This window comes from Esox lucius, chromosome 3 (assembly GCF_011004845.1).
Source record: "Esox lucius isolate fEsoLuc1 chromosome 3, fEsoLuc1.pri, whole genome shotgun sequence".
In the NCBI taxonomy this organism is placed as follows: Eukaryota; Metazoa; Chordata; class Actinopteri; order Esociformes; family Esocidae; genus Esox; species Esox lucius.
This window is the reverse complement of record NC_047571.1, coordinates 4,495,751-4,515,161: the sequence shown is the minus strand read 5'-3', so window position 1 is coordinate 4,515,161 and position 19,411 is coordinate 4,495,751. Positions and strand designations below refer to the sequence as shown.

General features: G+C 41.3%; 1 protein-coding gene across 2 annotated transcripts; it reads left to right on the top strand.

Moving 5' to 3' along the window:
- The first annotated feature begins 14,163 nt into the window (after nucleotides 1–14,163).
- On the top strand, nucleotides 14,164–18,783 carry LOC105007975 (G-protein coupled receptor 55). Of its 2 annotated transcripts, XM_010867121.3 has the most exons (4): nucleotides 14,164–14,809; nucleotides 15,667–15,776; nucleotides 16,557–17,286; nucleotides 17,590–18,783. In XM_010867121.3, exons 2-4 carry the CDS (start codon nucleotides 15,676–15,678, stop codon nucleotides 17,800–17,802), a joined length of 1,044 nt encoding a protein of 347 aa, XP_010865423.1. In that variant the 5' UTR covers nucleotides 14,164–14,809; nucleotides 15,667–15,675; the 3' UTR covers nucleotides 17,803–18,783. The 2 variants fall into 2 exon arrangements, with proteins under 2 accessions (XP_010865423.1, XP_010865424.1); XM_010867122.3 differs by lacking the exon at nucleotides 14,164–14,809 and having other exon boundaries at nucleotides 15,530–15,776; nucleotides 16,699–17,286.
- Nucleotides 18,784–19,411: the final 628 nt, after the last annotated feature.

Below are 19,411 nucleotides of genomic sequence, written 5' to 3'. Positions count from 1 at the left end.
TAATTACAGAACAAAAGTCTCACAAGCATCCATCCTAGAAGTCCCGCCTTGCAAACAAATCATTGGTTTACTAGACTGCATTAGTAACAACTGATCTTTAGTATATTCCAACAGACAGAGCAATGCTTATCACTACCCAAATGACCAACTGAAAACCTGATATAGTTTTGATTGGCATTTTTATTGGTGGTGATACTGCGTGTCTGAGTCAGGGTGAATTCTTTTTAGGAGAAGGTTAGATCAGTATTAAATAACTATTTTTTTGGAGGAGCTTGGCCATTTGAATGTGGTGAACACGTTAACTGTTGTTCCCCTTTGAGGTACTGTTCTTAGAAAGGTTGTCTCTTGCTTTTATAGATGGTATTAATGTCTCATTACTTTCTAACTTTCATTTAACATGATCACATTGTGCCCAGGTTGTGGCAGAGGAATTCAGAATGTGTAGAATTCAGTTGAATAACATTAATCAGGGCAGTTCAGCAACAGTCTTATGAAAACATCAAATTTCACACCAGCTTCTGGGTCATCCCAGAAGCTGGTGTCCTTGGTGCCCTTGGGTTAAGGGGCAATGTTTGCATCCCTTTTGAGAAAGCAGATATCCCTCAGCTGAGGTAGCAAGCAAACTAGCAAGCCATGTTAGCTGAAATATTGATTAGTTTTGGTGCACATTTAGATTGGACCAATACTCCAACCTGACAACCTTGAATAACTTTTAAGAGTATTCTAACTAATAAAGATGTAGGCAGATGTGTAAGCTATGGATTGCTAAATAGTACATTGCCCTCCACTAATACTGGCACCTTGGTAAATATGAGCAAAAATGGCTGAAAAATGTTTTTATTTATTGTTCATTATCATCATCATTTACTCAACCCTGCCAACCCTGAGACATATCGCGGCAGAGTAGATAAATCAGGAAGTGATCTCAATAAGCCCACAAGAAACACGTGCATACTTTGAATAAATTACTAATTTATTAAATAAACACATTGAGCGTACTCCAATAGGACTTTTTTCCTACTACTTGTTAACCTATAACGAAAAATGGCAGTCTCTTGCCCGAGGGCTTTATAAAAGCCAAAAACGTATAGCACATTGTGACAATTATAAAATTAGAATGAAATAAAATCTGTTTAACTTTCATTTCATATGCAGATATGTGGATTTTTTTTACCTGATGCTCCTTGCGTACTGATATCATATTTAAAATTACACACTGTGCAAAAAAGGTGATTCTGGAGAGTTGATTGCTGAAAGATAGCTCCTGAATCTTCCCAGACATTTCTGATATGGGCAGACTCGTTAGAAGGTAACGAGTGAAGAGAACGGGGTCCTATGTGGTCCCTAATGGTAGGCTACATTTTCTTTCTCAGCCAGTCTCCCACGCCTCCTCATCTGACCAACATCATTGGTAGGGTTTTGCCATGTCCGTTTATTATAAGTGGACATGTTAAATATTCAGTTTAAATACTGTATGCTAACAACTACAAATACATTTCCGTTAGCTTTCAATGTGATCACAAACATTATGAAAATATAGTATGTAGTAATCTAGTGAAAGAAAGGTTGGTTTGAAATGTAAGCCAATTGCCCCTTTAAAATAATTTCCTTTTGTACGTTCAATACATTTTAATATTTTGAATGTAACTTCAACCTCAAGTACTCGCAGAGAGCTGCGCCAAAGCAAATGGAAATTAAATACACCAACACCACTGAAAAAGTACAAATAGTTAAAGATAACACATCAACAAAACATTTCTTTTTTTTACATTAAACAAGTTTTGAAATGATGAAGACACCTGAGTGTTATACAGTATATTGGGGAGAACAAGTATTTGATACACTGCCGATTTTGCAGGTTTTCCCACTTAAAAAGCATGTAGAAGTCTGTAATTTTTAACATAATATCAACTGTGAGTGACAGAATCTAAAAATCCAGAAAATCACATTGTATGATTTTTAAGTAATTAATTAGCATTTTATTGCATGACATAAGTATTTGATGCATCAAATAGTTAAATGGCCATTTGTGAATGACATATATATAGTTAAACTGACTAACTTTTCTTACTAAGTTTACCTCTAACACAAATAGGATCTATGTATGCCGTTTGCCACTGGCCATTTTAACAGCATATTAGCCAGTAATAAGCTTTACTTTAACAGCGTATTAGCCAGTAATAAGCTTTACTGGTATCTACTAATTTACTGGAATAGTCATAAGAATTTAGTAAATGCTCTCAACATATTCGAACTTAAGTCTTCTACATGAAGAGGCACTGTCTTTAACAACTACGTCATGCTTTACACATTTCAGCAGTCGCTAGACTCCATTGAGGATTGTGTTACACTAACATTTCTTATTAAGTTTACCTCCACCACAGCGTCTATGAACTGTATTGCTTTTGCCAATGGCCGTTTTAACAGCTTATTAGCCAAATTAGTATGCAAGACGATTAGTATGTCCCTAACCATAGTACGCTGAAAATAGTATGCCAAAAGTTGGATGGTCTACTATTTCTGGTTGATTTTCGAAATATGCAGCCTTGTATGCTTTTTGGATTATTACTGACCACAACCCCTTGCACAGTAAGAGGAGGGATTTCATCGTTTCACTTGACGAAAAAGTTATTGTCACCTATATTGGTATTCAATGTCATTAACATATCAAAGAAAAACAAACGTTGTTGGGCCGTAAAATAAAATTGCTTTGATAGTGTAAAAATGTGTCTTCAGTCTGGCCATGGGCTCAATTCCTATGACGGTTCCAAGTAGTAAGATAATAGTATTACAGGCTTGTAAAGCCATTAAAACAGCCAGTGGCTCATAGACTCATTTTTGAAAACAATCCCTCATTCAGCTCTGTCTTAGTCAGTAATTAGCGTTATAAGCATTGCACAAATTAATGAATGGAAACCGTACAATTGTATCAACCCATGCGTTCATTCGGAAAGAGTAAGTGTATGCACAGTAAACAAAAGTTAGTATTCGCTAGCACATGTGTGAATTTGGCCCCCCACCCAAAACCTAACAAAATTGTCTTAATCGTTTGTGCTCTATTTGTGCTGGTTTGTGCCGTTAACATTTTTGTTTGTGCTGCTATAATTTTATAGATATTAAAGAATAATGTACTGGTCATTCTGAGGTCACTCAGCCCTCCAGCATCCTCTGAAATCAATGAAAATAGCCTTGTTTGTTTGTGCTTTGTTTGTGCCAGTTTGTGCCATTAAAATATTTGTTTGTGCTACTTCGGTATTTTATATATTAGGCGTTTAATTATTGGTGATGATGTCACTCAGCTTCCTAACATGCTCCAAATTGAGTCAAAATAGGCTCATTAGTTTGGGCTTCCTTTGTGCTGGTTTGTGTCGTTAAAAGTTTTGTTTGTGCTGATGCAGCATTTGAAAATGTTTCATGCAAACATTTTATGTCTCGTTGGTGAAGTTGCTCCATTGATTATCCCACAAAACAACTTGTGGACGGCAGAGGTATTGTCGCAATTGCAGTGTGGGTAGAATTGAATTAACTCAAGATCATCGAGCAGGCAAATGAGAAAGCAGAAGTTGACATTGATACAACCGGAAGGAAATCCAAAAGTTCAAAGTTTATTTATCAAACGCACCAAATAAAAGTGTCATCCTGTAAAATGAAATTCTTGTGACGTGGTAGACGACACCTACGTAGTAAGAATTAAGAAATGTATAAAGCAAAAATATAGCAAAAAATATTGACTGAAATGTATTTCTCATACTCATAATCCCCATAAAACATCAGTAAAATGCTAAACTGGCTAGTTCCCCATTCATTTTTCCCATTGTGGATTTTTAGATCCAATTAACATAAAGTCTGTGTTTCGCAAAGGATTACACAACCTCTCCATTTTGATAACCAAGCAAAAATATATAAGACAATGTGACATATATTTGCCTACATTTTGTCAAAAACAATGAAAAGCTACTTAGCCGCTAATATATCTCAAAGAACTACACATACATTCGATGTCATTACCCAGTGCGGCCTGTGGTAGCTGGAAAACCTTCCACATTTCCCACAGAGAAGAATCTAAACTAAATCTAGTTTAATTGTTGAGCTTTTTTTCTCCAAATCAGCCTTTGTAGTTTCTCATTTTAATAACTGATTGACTGAGCACAAGTTTATCTTTTATCGTTTTTCTAGCTTGGCGAGGCCATGTATATAAACATGAACATGCTAGCGTACTATCATGTTTTGAGTTTGGGAAAACGTATTGACAATAAGTTATGCAAACGTTAGCTATGCTTGTAAGCATCATTTCCTGTGTGTGCCAGTTAACCCGCTGTGTTGAGAAATCAGATTACAACCAGAAAGACTAGCATTTCAACTAGCACACTGTTGAAATGAAGCATACCACTATAGCTGGTAATATCCTAAATTGCTGGCCCTCTACCTCCCACTCCACATGATTTGCAATAAGGGGTTAGTGCGCTAGGACTCGCTGGAGGGACTATGTCTCCCGGCTGGCCTGGGAACGCCTCGGTGTCCCCCCGGAAGAGCTAGAGGAAGTGTCTGGGGAGAGGGAAGTCTGGGCATCCCTGCTTAGACTGCTGCCCCCGCGACCCGGCCCCGGATAAGCGGAAGAAGATGATGATGATGATGGGTTAGTGCGCTGTCCCATTGTTGCTAGCCATAGCTTCCTGCTGCTCTAAATACACCACCATGCCAGCTGGGATGCCTGCAGGTTCCAGGTTCCCTTTGTTTTTAATAATGTCCCGAAAACTATAGAGTGACCCTTTGAAGGGTCGGCAGGATAGGGCAAAGCAAGTGTTGGACCCCATACTATGTGTAAAACCATTGATTTTGTGGTGTTTCTGATTAGATAGTTTGTAGTGTTTCCACTTTATGCTTGGTTGCAGTGTAGACCATACAATATTGAGTGTAGAGTGCATAGTTTGTCATTTGCATGCCTTATTAGCACATGGGAGGGTAGCCGCATTTGGAAATCTCTGTTGTGCCCACATTGCCTAGGGAATATAAAAGGAAGGCAGTTGTGGAAGGAGGAACATGTTCTAGTCTAGGACCCTTTGGTAATACAATGTATTTTTCAATCTCCAGTCATGGTATTGGAGTTGTGTGCTGGGAATTAAGTGTGGTGAAGTCCAGGTTAATCTAAGGGGGTTATTTTGACACACGTACATCTGATGTTGTGTGGTGAAGTCCAGGTTAATCTAAGGGGGTTATTTTGACACACGTACATCTGATGTTGTGCGGTAAAGTCAAGGTTCATCTAAGGGAGTTATTTTGACAAGATATAAACGGTTATCAAAATGGCGAGGTGGCGTAAGCAGCATAGGAATTTCACGACAGCCATGGCCGTAGTAGCCCTTTACTCTGGCAGTGATGCCCCAAAAATAATTGAACGCACTACGGCCACCATGGCCTTTGTGCCACTGCTACTGTAAAAATCTCACAGTCAGCAGTTTGTTCGTAAGTTTGTTTGTAGTTTGCAACTGAGAAAAGCCACAAGAACAGACTACATGCAGATAAGCAAGCTAGCTAGTAATCGATAGATAGCTGACTTATTTAGTGCTTACCTGAATCAAACCTCTTTGGTTTGGAAGATATGTTCATAAGCAATTGGCAGGTGGGACAGTTCCGACCTCCAAGTGGGAGAATACACTTGAACGGTTTTTGAAAGCTATGAGAAGTAACGTTACATTTGACGTCACTCAACATGGCAGTGTTTGTGGTGAAATAAAAATAATAATAAAAAAAAACAATATTACTTTCTCCGCACCCAAATAAGTCACAATATTTGTTTATTTAGGATGTACTCATTAGCGCATGTGATTGTATTGTTAAAGGATTACTTTTGGGTAACTGAGGTAATATTGTCCTTCTGGCTAGCTAGACTTAACGTTGCTTAACTGGCAATATTGTTGCCTGTTTGTTGTCATCATGTGAACACTCCCAACTAAAACTTCTAAAATTAAACAGATTCCAGAATCTATATCATTTTTGAGGGAGGAGTAGATGTAATTTCAAGGATTAAAACATCAAAGTTTAACTTTTTATGTGGAAAAAACATATCAGTTATAATTCAAAACATGATATTAAAAAGTGAATAATGTTTTTTTTTATCTCATTCATGTTTTTTCTTATCAGCAATTGAAGTTGTTTATTTGTAAGCTCCAAATGCTCTTATTTTACTTAATGGCCTTTGTGCCCTGGCATGTGGCCTTTGTGCCTGAAAAATGAAATTCCAAGCCTGGGCATAAGTCTACACAAAACACAGACCTTATTTTAAGTGATTCTAAAATCCCTTATAGGAAGAGTATAGGGGGAATTGCGAAACGATCCAGAAACAAGCCAGTATTACATTTTGGCACTGGGTTTAAGTGGATAATGACGGATCGACAATTTCGGTCAATAGCAATATATACTACTGAAGTTAAAGTTCACGCTCACCACGATGACATCACAGCATGATGTCATGCCAGATACACAGCCAGAAGCTGTGTATCTGGCTATAGTAAATAATGCGCTACTGCCAGTTTGAATTCAGCCAATTCCGCCGGCTGTTTCGTCAGTGTACAGTTTAAAAAATCAATGCTACCACAACAGATTACTGGATGTAGTTTGAAGTGTTTGGGAGTAGCTTACCGCTTTCAATGCAGCTTTACGATATTATTATGAAACCTTTACATTCACGATGCTAATAACACTAATTACAGACTGGGACAGAGCTGAATAATGGATTGTTACTCTGTCTATTAGCCTTCTGGAACATCTCTTGGTAAGTGAATTTTCAGAGAAATATGAATTTTGGACAAACTATCCCTTTAATAGTGTCTAGATAAATATTCAAACTTGGCCTCATGTTACCCGGTACAGGGCCAAGGGTAAGGTAATTTTATAATTTATAGGGCAATTTCTGTCATCTGTGTAAACTGGGATATTTCACAGCATAGGGGTTGGATACCTATGCAAGGAACATATTTCTGTTTTTAATTTGTCTTAACATAATATAAAACCAATGTCACCTTAAGATAATTTGAGGTTATGTGTAAAAAATGTCCCATTATGTCCCAAATATTTAAAAAAAGATTACTAGCACAATGCTGGAGATGATCATAAACTATTGTTTTTAATTCTCATCCTCTCTATAGCTTCTATATAGCCTCTTATACCAGACACAGGTTGCTTTGACATGCTCAAATGTAGCCTTGTCAGGCATGTTCACAGTGAGGGATGGCCACTCGACCGTGCCAATGGCCACTCGACCATGTCAATGGCCACTCGACCTGTCTGAATGTTTTTTTTTTAAGAATATCATATTTTTCTAAACACAACCAGAGAGTACCTAGTAAAATGAAAAATTGCAGCCAAGTGAAAAAAAGAACACCCCTCTCCTTCCAAATGGTTTTGCCTCAGGAGTACTGTTCATCCTTACTACAGTCACATCAGAAGGAAGAAGATAGGTTAGTATATTGATTCTGGCTGCTGTTCATAATATGGCATATATATTTGCAAATGTAATCATAAATAAAAAAACGACCAGATGGATGCAATTATGTGTATGTCCCGTGCCTGAAATGTTTTTCGGGATAAAACATTTGCCCAAGGTCAAGGTGCTGTGGAAAAAAATGTAGGCCAGGGGTGGACAAACTGAGGCCCTTGGTGATTCAATCTGGCCCAATTTATGTTTTTTGTGGTTATTAAAAGCACTCCAACCTATTAAACCTCTCAAACTTGATCCAAAGTACATAATAATTATAACAGACATATGTGTCAATAACTGAGCTTTTCTGGACTCAAAATAGATTTTGACAAACACATTTTACATCAAATGAAAAAATGCCTATTTGGGCCTTCATAATTCCTATTTGGGCCTTGAACCAAAATGTCTGCCCACCCCTTGTAGGCTGTTATGCAAACTATGCTGATGTGCTTTAGTGACTCAGTTGGGATTCCTTAAGATTTGTAGTTAATATTTCTACTCTTTTTGATAGTTGCAGTGCAAACATTCTGGAGGTTGTTGTCAGGTTCAAACCATGCTCATGCAGTGCTTTGGAAGCTCATTGACGGTTGCTTCATAATAAACAGTTAATAAAGGCCAAAATACACTTGGCATTGTGTACCATTTCTCACTGTAATATTGTTATAACAGGTGAGGAAGGACCCAAAAGCGAAATGTAATAATGCAATGTCTTTAATAATGAAAGAGTAACAGTCCAGGTGAACAGAAATCCTCTTCTATAAATAACAAACAGAAATTGCCGTAGATACGGGCATTATTCCAGATACAGAGGTATTCCAGAGACAGGAGCAGGGTACAGCAAAAGGTCCAGGTGTAGCGGCGTATAATCTCGGGTCTCACAGGATACAGCAGAACCAAACAGGACTAAGGCAGGAAGGGAAACAAACAGGTGAAAGGGAGCGCCTCTTGCATAGAAAACTCACAGAATAATCTGGCAAAGAGGCAGGGAAAAGGAGAGCTAGAAGTAGCAAAGACAATCGGGGGGGAGAGAGAACAGGTGTGGGAGAATTAGCGCGATCGCTGGTTGCAAACAAGAAACAGCTGAGGGTGAATGAAGGTGCATGTGGTGTGTGTGCGTCATGGGGAGTGTGCGTGTGTGCGCGTGTGTAAGAGCGAGTGTGGCCAGAAGAGGGAGAAAGGATACCAGAACCATGACAAATATACAATAAAGTGGTACATATAGTGGGGAGAACAAGTATTTGATTCCTGATTTTTAAGTAATTAATTAGCATTTTATTGCATGACATAAGTATTTGATACATCAGAAAAGCAGAACTTAATATTCGGTACAGAAAAATTTGTTTGCAATTACAGAGATCATATGTTTCCTGTAGTTCTTGACCAGGTTTGCACACACTGCAGCAGGGACTTTGGCTCACTCCTCTATACAGACCTTCTCCAGATCCTCCAAAGATTTTCTATTGGGTTCAGGTCTGGAGACTGGCTAGGCCACTCCAGGACCTTGAGATGCTTCTTACGGAGCCACTCCTTAGTTGCCCTGGCTGTGTATTTCGGGTCGTTGTCATGCTGGAAGACCCAGCCATCTTCAATGCTCTTACTGGGGGAAGGAGGTTGTTGGCCAAGATCTCGCGATACATGGCCCCATCCATCCTCCCCTCAATACGGTGCAGTCGTCCTGTCCCCTTTGCAGTAAAGCATCCCCAAAGAATGATGTAGCCCATCCCAGCCTTGTGTAGGTCTACAATTTTATCCCTGATGTCCTTACACAGCTCTCTGGTCTTGGCCATTGTGGAGAGGTTGGAGTCTGTTTGATTGAGTGTGTGGACAGCTGTCTTTTGTACAGGTAACGAGTGCAGTTAATACAGGTAATTAGTGGAGAACAGGAGGGTTTCTTAAAGAAAAACTAACAGGTCTGTGAGAGCCAGAATTCTTACTGGTTGGTGGGTGATCAAATACTTATGTCTTATGTAAATTAATTATTTAAAAATCATACAATGATTTTCTCCTCCATGAACTGCCACCTTAACGTGGTGGAGGGGTTTGAGTACCCGAGTGACCCTAGGAGCTATGTTGTCTGGGGCTATATGCCCCTGGTAGGATCTCCCAAGGCAAACAGGTCCTGGGCGACGGGCCAGACTAAGAGCGGTTCAAAAACCCTTTAATGATGGAAACCATTTTGAGGACTGTGAGGTCGCCCGTTATGGCGCAGCCGGGGCGCCAGCCTGGAGCCAGGCCCGGGGTTGGGGCTCGTATGCGAGCGCCTGGTAGCCGGGCCCTTCCCCACAGGGTCCGGCCGGGCTCAGCCCGAAGGAGCGACGTGGGGCCGCCTTCCCGTGGGCTCACCACCTGCAGGAGGGACCATAAGGGGTCGGTGCGTAGAGGATCGGGCAGCAGTCGAAGGCAGGGGCCTTCGACAACCCGATCCCTGGACACGGAAACTAGTTCTAGGGACGTGGAACGTCACCTCGCTGGCGGGGAAGGAGCCTGAGATTGTGCGTGAGGTTGAGAGGTTCCGACTAGAGATAGTCGGGATCACCTCTACGCACGGCTTGGGCTCTGGAACCACACTCCTTGAGAGAGGATGGACTCTTCACCACACTGGAGTTGCCCATGGTGAGAGGCGGCTGGCTGGTGTGGGTTTGCTTATAGCCCCCCAGCTCTGCCGCCATGTGTTGGAGTTTACCCCGGTGAACGAGAGGGTCGGGGATAGGTCTCTCACTGTTGTTTGTGCCTACGGGCCGAACGGCAGTGCAGAGTAACCGACCTTCTTGGAGTCTCTGGGAGGGGTACTGGACTGGGGACTCCATCGTTCTACTGGGGGACTTCAACGACAGTGGCAAACGACAGTGACACCTGGAGGGCCGTGATTGGGAGGAACACCCGAGTGGTGTTCAGTTATTGGACTTCTGTGCTAGTCACCGTTTGTCCATAACGAACACCATGTTCAAGCATAAGGGTGTCCATCAGTGCACGTGGCACCAGGACACCCTAGGCCGTAGGTCGATGATCGACTTTTCTAAAGAGAGGGACGGAGCTGTCAACTGATCACCACCTGGTGGTGAGTTGGATCCGATGGCGGGGGAGGAAGCTGGACAGACTCGGCAGACCCAAGCATACTGTAAGGGTCTGCTGGGAACGTCTGGCCGAGTCTCCTGTCGGAGAGTTCTTTAACTCCCACCTCCGGCAGAACTTCAAATGGATCCCGAGGGAGGCTGGAGATATTGAGTCCGAGTGGACCATGTTCTCCACCTCCATTGTCAAAGCGGCCGCTAGGAGCTGTGGCCGTAAGGTCTCCAGTGCCTTTCGAGGCGGCAATCCCCGAACCCGGTGGTGGACACCGGAAGTAAGGGATGCCGTCAAGCTAAAGAAGGAGTCCTATCAGGCCTGGTTGGCTTGTGGGACTCCTGAGGTGGCTGACGGGTACCGACAGGCCAAGCGGACTGCAGCCCGGGTGGTTGTGGAGGCAAAAACTCGGGCCTGGGAGGAATTCGGTGAGGCCATGGAGAAGGACTATCGGCTGGCCTCGAAGAGATTCTGGCAAACCATCCGGCGCCTCAGGAGAGGGAAACAGTGCCCTACCAACGCTGTTTTCAGTGGAGGTGGGCAGCTGTTGACCTCAACTGGGGATGTCGTTGGGCGGTGGAAGGAGTACTTCGAGGATCTCCTCAATCCCGCTGTCAAGTCTTCCATTGAGGAAGCAGAGGCTGAGGGCTCAGAGGTGGACTCGTCCATCACCCGGGCTGAAGTCACTGAGGTAGTCAAGAAACTCCTCGGTGGCAAGGCACCGGGGGTGGATGAGATCCGCCCTGAGTACCTCAAGTCTCTGGATGTTGTGGGGCTATCTTGATTGACACGCCTCTGCAGCATCGCGTGGCGGTCAGGGACAGTGCCTCTGGGATGGCAGACCTCTTTTTAAGAAGGGGGACCGGAGGATGTGTTCCAACTACAGGGGGATCACACTTCTCAGCCTCTCCGGGAAAGTCTATGCCAGGGTACTGGAGAGGAGAATACGGCCGATAGTAGAACCTCGGATTCAGGAGGAACAGTGTGGTTTTCGTCCGGGCCGTGGAACACTGGACCAGCTCTATACCCTCTACAGGGAGATGGAGGGTTCATGGGAGTTTGCCCAACCAATCCACATGTGTTTTGTGGATTTGGAGAAGGCATTCGACTGTGTCCCTCGCGGCATCCTGTGGAGGGTGCTTCGGGAGTATGGGGTCCTGGGTCCTTTGCTAAGCAGGAGCTTGGTTCGCATTGCCGGCAGTAAGTCAGACATGTTCCCAGTGCATGTTGGACTCCGGCAGGGCTGCCCTTTGTCGCCGGTTCTGTTCGTAATTTTTAGGCGCAGCCAGGGGCCGGAGGGTGTCAGGTTTGGGGACCACACCATTTCGTCTCTGCTCTTTGCGGATGATATTGTCGTGTTGGCCCCCTCAAACCAGGACCTTCAGCATGCACTGGGACGGTTTGCAGCCGAGTGTGAAGCGGTTGGGATGAAAATCAGTATCTCCAAATCCGAGGCCATGGTCCTCAGTCGGAAAAGGGTGGCTTGCCCAATTCAGGTTGGTGCAGAGTTCTTGCCTCAAGTGGAGGAGTTTAAGTATCTAGTGGATTGACAGACGGATCGGTGCAGCTTCTGCAGTAATGCATCGATTTACCAGTTAATCTACGTTCCTACTCTCACCTATGGTCATGAGCTTTGGGTAATGACCGAAAGGACAAGATCCCGGATACAGGCGGCCGAAATGAGCTTTCTCCGCAGGGTGGCTGGGCGATCCCATAGAGAGAGAGTGAGAAGCTCGGTCACCCGGGAGGAGCTCAGAGTAGAGCCGCTGCTCCTCCACCTCGAGAGGGGTCAGCTGAGGTGGCTTGGGGAACTGTTCCGGATGCTTCCTGGACGCCTTCCCGGGAAGGTGTTCCGGGCCCCTTCCACCGGGAGGAGACCCCGGGGAAGACCTAGGACACGCTGGAGGGACTATGTCTCCGAGCGGGCCTGGGAATGCCTCGGTGTCCCCCCAGAAGAGCTAGAGGAAGTGTCTAGGGAGAGGGAAGTCTGGGCATCTCTGCTTAGACTGCTGCCCCCGAACTGGGCACCGGTTAAGCGGAAGAAGAAGACAATGTGATTTTCTGGATTTTTGTTTTAGATTCCGCCTCTCACAGTTGAAATGTACCTATGATAAAAATGACAGAATCGGAAGTGTATCAAATACTTGTTCTCCCCACTGTATGTATATATACACCACATATAGAGTACATTTACTGTAGCAATTTGAGGAAATTCACAATGGAATGTATAATGCATCTCTATGGCGACTTGAATGCTGTTACACTTAAATCTACAGTAAACGCTTCCCATAATTAATTAACGATTCTACTTGATTAGAGTTAATGTAGGTCTTCTCTATAAGCACACCGAATAGAAGAATTTTACTGTATCATTTTGGAGAAATTCACATTTTAAATTATAGTGCATCAAATTTGAGATGTAGATGATGTCACACTACATTGCATAGGAAGGAAGCTCAGCTATCTTATTGGTCAGAGTCACAGGCACATAGTATATAAAGTTAATACATATTACTGTTATGTATTAAAATGTTTGGCTATGGGTGTAGATATTTATTTTATATATTACAAAAAATATATTATTCGGGGAGGGGGGGGGGGCTGCATGGGCCTGAGCCTCGTCAAATTGTCAAAAACTTGAGTCAAATTTAGGGACTGAAATGGAAAGCAATCTACCTTCCAACCACTAAATGGCAGACATCGCTGTGGTTACGTTGGCTCTGGTTATGAAGGGTCTGAATGGGACTATTTCATAAGAGAGATACCATTTCTCGGCAGGTATTTCTCCATGGACTGATGCCAATGATTGGGACTTACCTTGAAAAATCACTCTTAACTGAATTCATGTGTTGTTACTTGGTTACAATAAGTGTAGGAAATGTCAGGCATTTCAGGTCTAGTTTGCTCAATAAGGAATTTAGCAGAACATTTTGCTGTAGTATATTTTGTTATTTATAAACTGAGTGGCTTGACCCTGAATGACAATTGACTGAAAGAGTATAATGTCACATAACACGGTATAATATCACATATTTTACTGTTACAATTTAGCTGGTAACCCATTCATAGTACTTCTAAGCTTTGGAGTTCGTTCCAGTTTATGGTTCTGAAAATGTAGTGACAACCAACCCCACCCACTTTAACAACCTCCCCGTTATGGGGTCAGTTGTGACAATTTTCAGGGTGTTTTTCGTAGTTTTAACGTGTAGTTTATAACAAGTTGGGATGATAAAAGTATTAGTTGTGAACTAATACTGAAATTAGTTTTCTGTGATTTACTGGTGCTGAGAAATATAGGCGAGAGTAAAAAGTGTGACAATCAACCCATGTCTCCCACAATGGGGATATTACGGTGAGTACCAGTAGCATCATTTCAGTGCTGAATATAATACATGTTATGGTGCATTAACAAAGTGCGAAAAATGATAATATGGCCTTTTAAATTTCAGTTTGCCTTCGTCTCATCTCCTCAAAACCCATTAGATGATAAATATAGATCCCTCCCCTCTGACAAACTCGTTTAATGGGTTGGAGGAGAGCAGAAATGAGAGAAGACACCAGGAGTATGATATTGAGAAACCCCATGCGCAAATTGGCGAAGCCGTCACAATAGCGGAAATACTTTCATATTTCGCCTGTCACCAATATCGCCTAGTATGTCATTATGCTCTTCACTCGCTTACAACACGTGCGAGCATGTTTTAGCAACATGTGACCAAACTCGTATCTGAAATGATGTGGGGCGTTTTTATGAAGTCACGAGTGTATGTATGTAGAAATAACCTTGTCTGTCGGGATACCCACAGTATGAAGAGACCTTTCAGTGTTTCAAAATATTTTACAAGAAAAACTATTTTGCAATGAGTCTGTGCCACTGGAAATGTTATGGATCATAATTTTCTCCTCAACACAATATTTCAATATTTCTACTTGTCTCTGGTAACTAGTTGCAATTTGAATGTGGAGGTATGCATACAATTACCTGAATGGAGACGAGACTGTACAAAACGGCTTTTTCTCAGACCCGCAAATATGCAGTGCTTAATTTAAACGTGTTGGCAATTTATTTATTTCGATTTTAACGTGGTCAATCCATGGTATTCAGGTCTAACCCAAATGTCCGACAAATCGGATGATACCCCAAATGTCCAATCTGATGTAAATGTGTGTGATTCGTGCTTAACCTAGACGTACATCACTGTGGAACGTTTTTGCACCGAATACTTGCCCTGAAGTTGTTCTTAAAGTAAAGCGAGTCCGACCTGCCAGGTAGGTCTAACTAGCAAGTGAGTGTACATTCCACTGCTGGGTGTTAAAACGAATGTTTTTCACTGTAACCTAAAACACTTGGGTCATCATTATTTAGGTAATCGTGGTAAAGACTTAAGTCAAGACAAGACTTAAGTCTACTGTGTAGTGGAATACTGTGTAAAAACATTCTACATGATTGTGGATTAGCCCAAAATTGCTGAAATTAATCTTTGTATAATTTTTTCCCTATGAAACAGGTTTGCAATAGAGATTATTATCTCCAATTACTGATCATAAGAATTTTTGGGTTTTGAGTTTACAAATCTTTCTTCAATCTCTGATGAGAACATTGGACATTGATTTCAATGCCTTCAGTCTAAAACCAGAAAACTGGTTTCACAGAAGCCATGCTGTTGTTTTATCAAATTGCATTTAGAACAGGGCTAAAAACTCAGATTAAAGCACTAAGAAATGCATAAGTAAAATGTATACAACAATTACTTATATGAATCCCATTCAGTTTATCAAATTACATGATGATAAGGACAGCTATTCTGTAAATATTACACAATTGATATTGTCAAGTTTGGACATCATTTGTAAAAATCACCTCTTTCAAACTATTCTCATTGCTCATCTGCAAAGTTCACACCTTTTATTTCAGGTTATATTCTTAAAGATACATTCAAATATATATTTGAATATATATTTGAATGTACTTTATAATATGAGCAAGGTTAGCCTATGTTCCAAAACCATATTAGGCTATGATGGTATTTCTAAAGAATTCATAAACACTAACAACGTCTTGGCTATGGCTGTAACCTACTAAATAGAGCACCAATTCACAGTTGGCTGGGTTATCTCTTGAATAGGAAGTGGTCATGGAAAAAACGATGGTACTGAAAGCAGAAATGCTTCACTATTTTCACTGGCACAGACAGAGTGACAGACCGAATGAGACACAACAACAAACTGGCATAAGGTAGGCTTTCTTTTTTATATTGCATTGTGTTTAATCATTAACAGTACACACAGAGAAGAAAGGTGATCCAAATCAATGTCACTACCTTATTTTCAAAACAAATCAACATTATCCCATTTAAAAAATATACAAAATGAATAACTTTTATTTTTACCAGGTTACTTTTATTGAAATCTATTTCATTTGATCCGGACCAAAATGTTATAGTTTAGAATAGTTTTTATAATTACATGCAGACTCAGTGAAGTAATTTGTTTTCTCACACTAAACCAGGTAGAAAATGCCTCTCATAGGTAAATAGGATGTGAACTGCTACTTTAGGCTACCCGCACGTATGAGACATTTATGGTGGTTTACATAGGCTTTGTTTACGGTGGTAACCTGATAATTGTTTTCACTTCCTGTTCTTGGGTTACATATATTTGCTCAGAAAAAGATTAGATGTGAAAACATTTCATATAATTGGTGAAAGACTCATTAGTGAAAATATATAAGAATTAGCTTCCTGTTTAAACAAAGCCTCTGTGTGTGTGTGTCCCATTTGTTTGACTGTACTTACAACCAAACAATCCCAGTCAAAAGGAGAGTAAATCAAGAAGAATTTGACCTTGTGGGAATATTTTGATCTATGATCAAAAAGCCTATTTTTCGCTCAGGTGTTAGGTTTGGGTAAAAGTTACGATTAGATTTACAAAATACAGTATTCATTTGAATTGGCTCACCTCATATCATAATAAACCAAAAATGCCCCGAATGTTTCTCCCTTTGAACCCTCTACAGCACCATGACAAACAGCTGTTCATTCACTTATGTGGATGATCTCATGAAACCACTGCAGCTTGTGATCTACATTCCCATTTTCGTGTTGGGAACAGTCCTTAACATCTTGGCCCTGGTTGTCTTCTGTTTCGTCCTCCGTAAGTGGACCGAGTCCACCATCTACATGACCAACCTGGCCCTTATGGATCTCCTTCTTCTCAGCCTGCTCCCCTTCAAGATGCACGCCACCAACCACAGCTGGGAGGCCAAATACAGCTTACACTGTTCCTTCCTGGAGAGCTTGTACTTTGTGGGCATGTACGGCAGCATATACACCATCGCATGCATTGCTGCAGATCGCTGGGTGGCCATATGCTACCCCTTCCGGGCCAAACAACTCCGCTCCCCTCGGGTGGCCCTGGGGTCCTGCATTGTGATCTGGCTGCTTGTGCTTGGAGCCACATCTCCTGTTTATGGGTTCCGCGAACAAAGGGACATTCCCTTCCACTGTTTTCACAGGTTTTCTGAGAAAGGCTGGAACCCTGCGTTGATCTGCTGCCTGTTAAGCTTTGGGTTCCTGGGACCGGTCATTTTGCTTGTATTCTGTTCAGCTCAGAGCATTTTGGCACTGAGGCAGTCTGGCCAGGAGAGCTCTAAGAGAAGGATAGGTGTGAGGATTATTTACAGCAGTCTCTTCGCCTTCCTGGTCCCATTCACACCCAGCCACATTGGAATCCTGCTGCAGTTTCTGGTGAGTCAGTTTGCTACGTTTTTCAGTTTGGTGATTGACTAAATTCCGCAAACTTAGTTTGTTTCCCAGGCCAGAATTAAACCTAGTCAAAGACTAAAAATAATTTCCAATGGAGATTTTCCATTGAGGTAGATGTTTGGTCCAGGACCAGGTTTCATCTGTGAATTTGGAACTAATGGCAAGGCTACCAGTTGGTTAAATCCAAATCCTACAGATCCAGCAGCACTCCAAGAATAGACTTGCCTAGACTGACTTTTTGTTTTTCCTGAAAACTTTTATGCCTCTTGTTTAAACATTTCCCAGGTTCGTCGAGGAGTGATTGAGGATTGCATCACCATGACAAGGATCAGCCTCTTTCTGCAAGTAACCATGAGTCTGGCCAATGTCACCTCCTGCCTTGATGCTATTTGTTACTACTTCATAGCCAGCGAAGTGAGGAGCTCCAAGCATAAAATCAGCTTCAGACTGTCAAGGTCGATGAGCCAAAAAAGAGCAACAATCACTTCTGAGTCCTGATGGAAGGGCCCGCTAAAGGATTAGCCTCATTTTAGATTTGCTCCGATTGTATTGACATCTCCCGCAGTGAGTAATAGTGTCACATCAAGGAGCTGTCAAGATGACACAAGCAGACCTTGGCTACAGAGAGCATTTCTGGAATCTTGTTTCAAGAATTTGGACACATTTGGAGAACAGGGGATGTTTAAATAAGAAATGGGGTAATTTATTAATAAAAACTACTATCATTTTGTAATCCTGTGTGTACACAACTTTAACTCATATGGGATATTTTGAATCATGTCGATCATGAATAGAAAAAGCCACCTGGTCGCTGGCTTGATGCATACAAGATAATAGTATAATTGATTTGCCTTGGAGTATTTATTCTGTTTAATGCCATATACAGTATATCTTGTTGTCTATCAAAAACAAACAGACTTCAAAGGACCACATGGTAGTTGGGATAGAAGTCTGCTTACAGTAAGTACTCTTGTGACTTCAGATGAGTCATGCTGCATGTGGGCTCAGACAGCACGCTATTGGTTTCAACTGTTGTCATTTAGAGTGTTAAACATGTTGATGCTGAATCTTGCCGGGGTTATGATAAACCCATGTATGTAAACTATATTCATTTTCTGTTGATTTATACATTTCATAACTACTATTTTATCATACTAAACTATATTGTTTTTTGTAAGTAAGGTCATTTTGTAAATAACGTCTTTTTGAAAGGTTGGTCATATGTATATAAATAACTCTCAAATAGGAATAGGAAAGGACTCAAATGGGATAGGACTGCAGAAGTTATAGTAACATCAATCCCAACCCTTCACAGTTTTATTTTATCTGAATTAATTTACTGATGTTAATTCATAAATGCTGTGTTAAATAACATTGCAAACTCCTATCCACTGTCATTAAAGTCTATTATACAACAACCTTTAGAATTGTGAAAATTAAGATTACAATTGATTTAATAAATAAAAAAGTCAATAATCTGAACAGATTTACCTTGTTAATGCCCAACATTCAGTTTTCAAAGAATTTATACTTTAACCATTACATAACTTTTCCTGAAGCATCAATAGTGTCTATTATGTAAAGAGTCTTAGGTTGTGCTGAAGAATGGCTATAAAGTTGAGTTATGTTAGAAAATGAAATAAAACAAATACATCTCCTAACAAAGAAATTGAAAGTGAACTAAATTAAAGGTTCCTTTGTAGAACAAACGTGCACACAACATTATAATGTTGCATCCGGTGTGGTGCTAAACCCAGTCTGGTTTATGAAACATTCACCCACTCTCCTGCTGAAAGATCAGCAACAGCAAGTCGGACTACTCCAAATTGTCTTGGCTTCATCAGACATGCAAGCTTTTCATATCCATCTACTCATTCATACAGCTCTGGAAAAAATTAAGAGACCACAGCATCTTTTTCTTTCCTTTCCAAAAGAAGTCAAAAAAGAAGGTTTTTAGTGAACAGAAGGATTAAAATTAAGAGACCACAGCAAATTGAAAGCTTCTGTTCCTCACTCAAAACCTTCCTTTTCAACCTTTTTGGAAAGGAAAGAAAAGGTGCAGTGATCTCTTAATTTTTCTGGAGCTGTATATTTATACACCTACAGT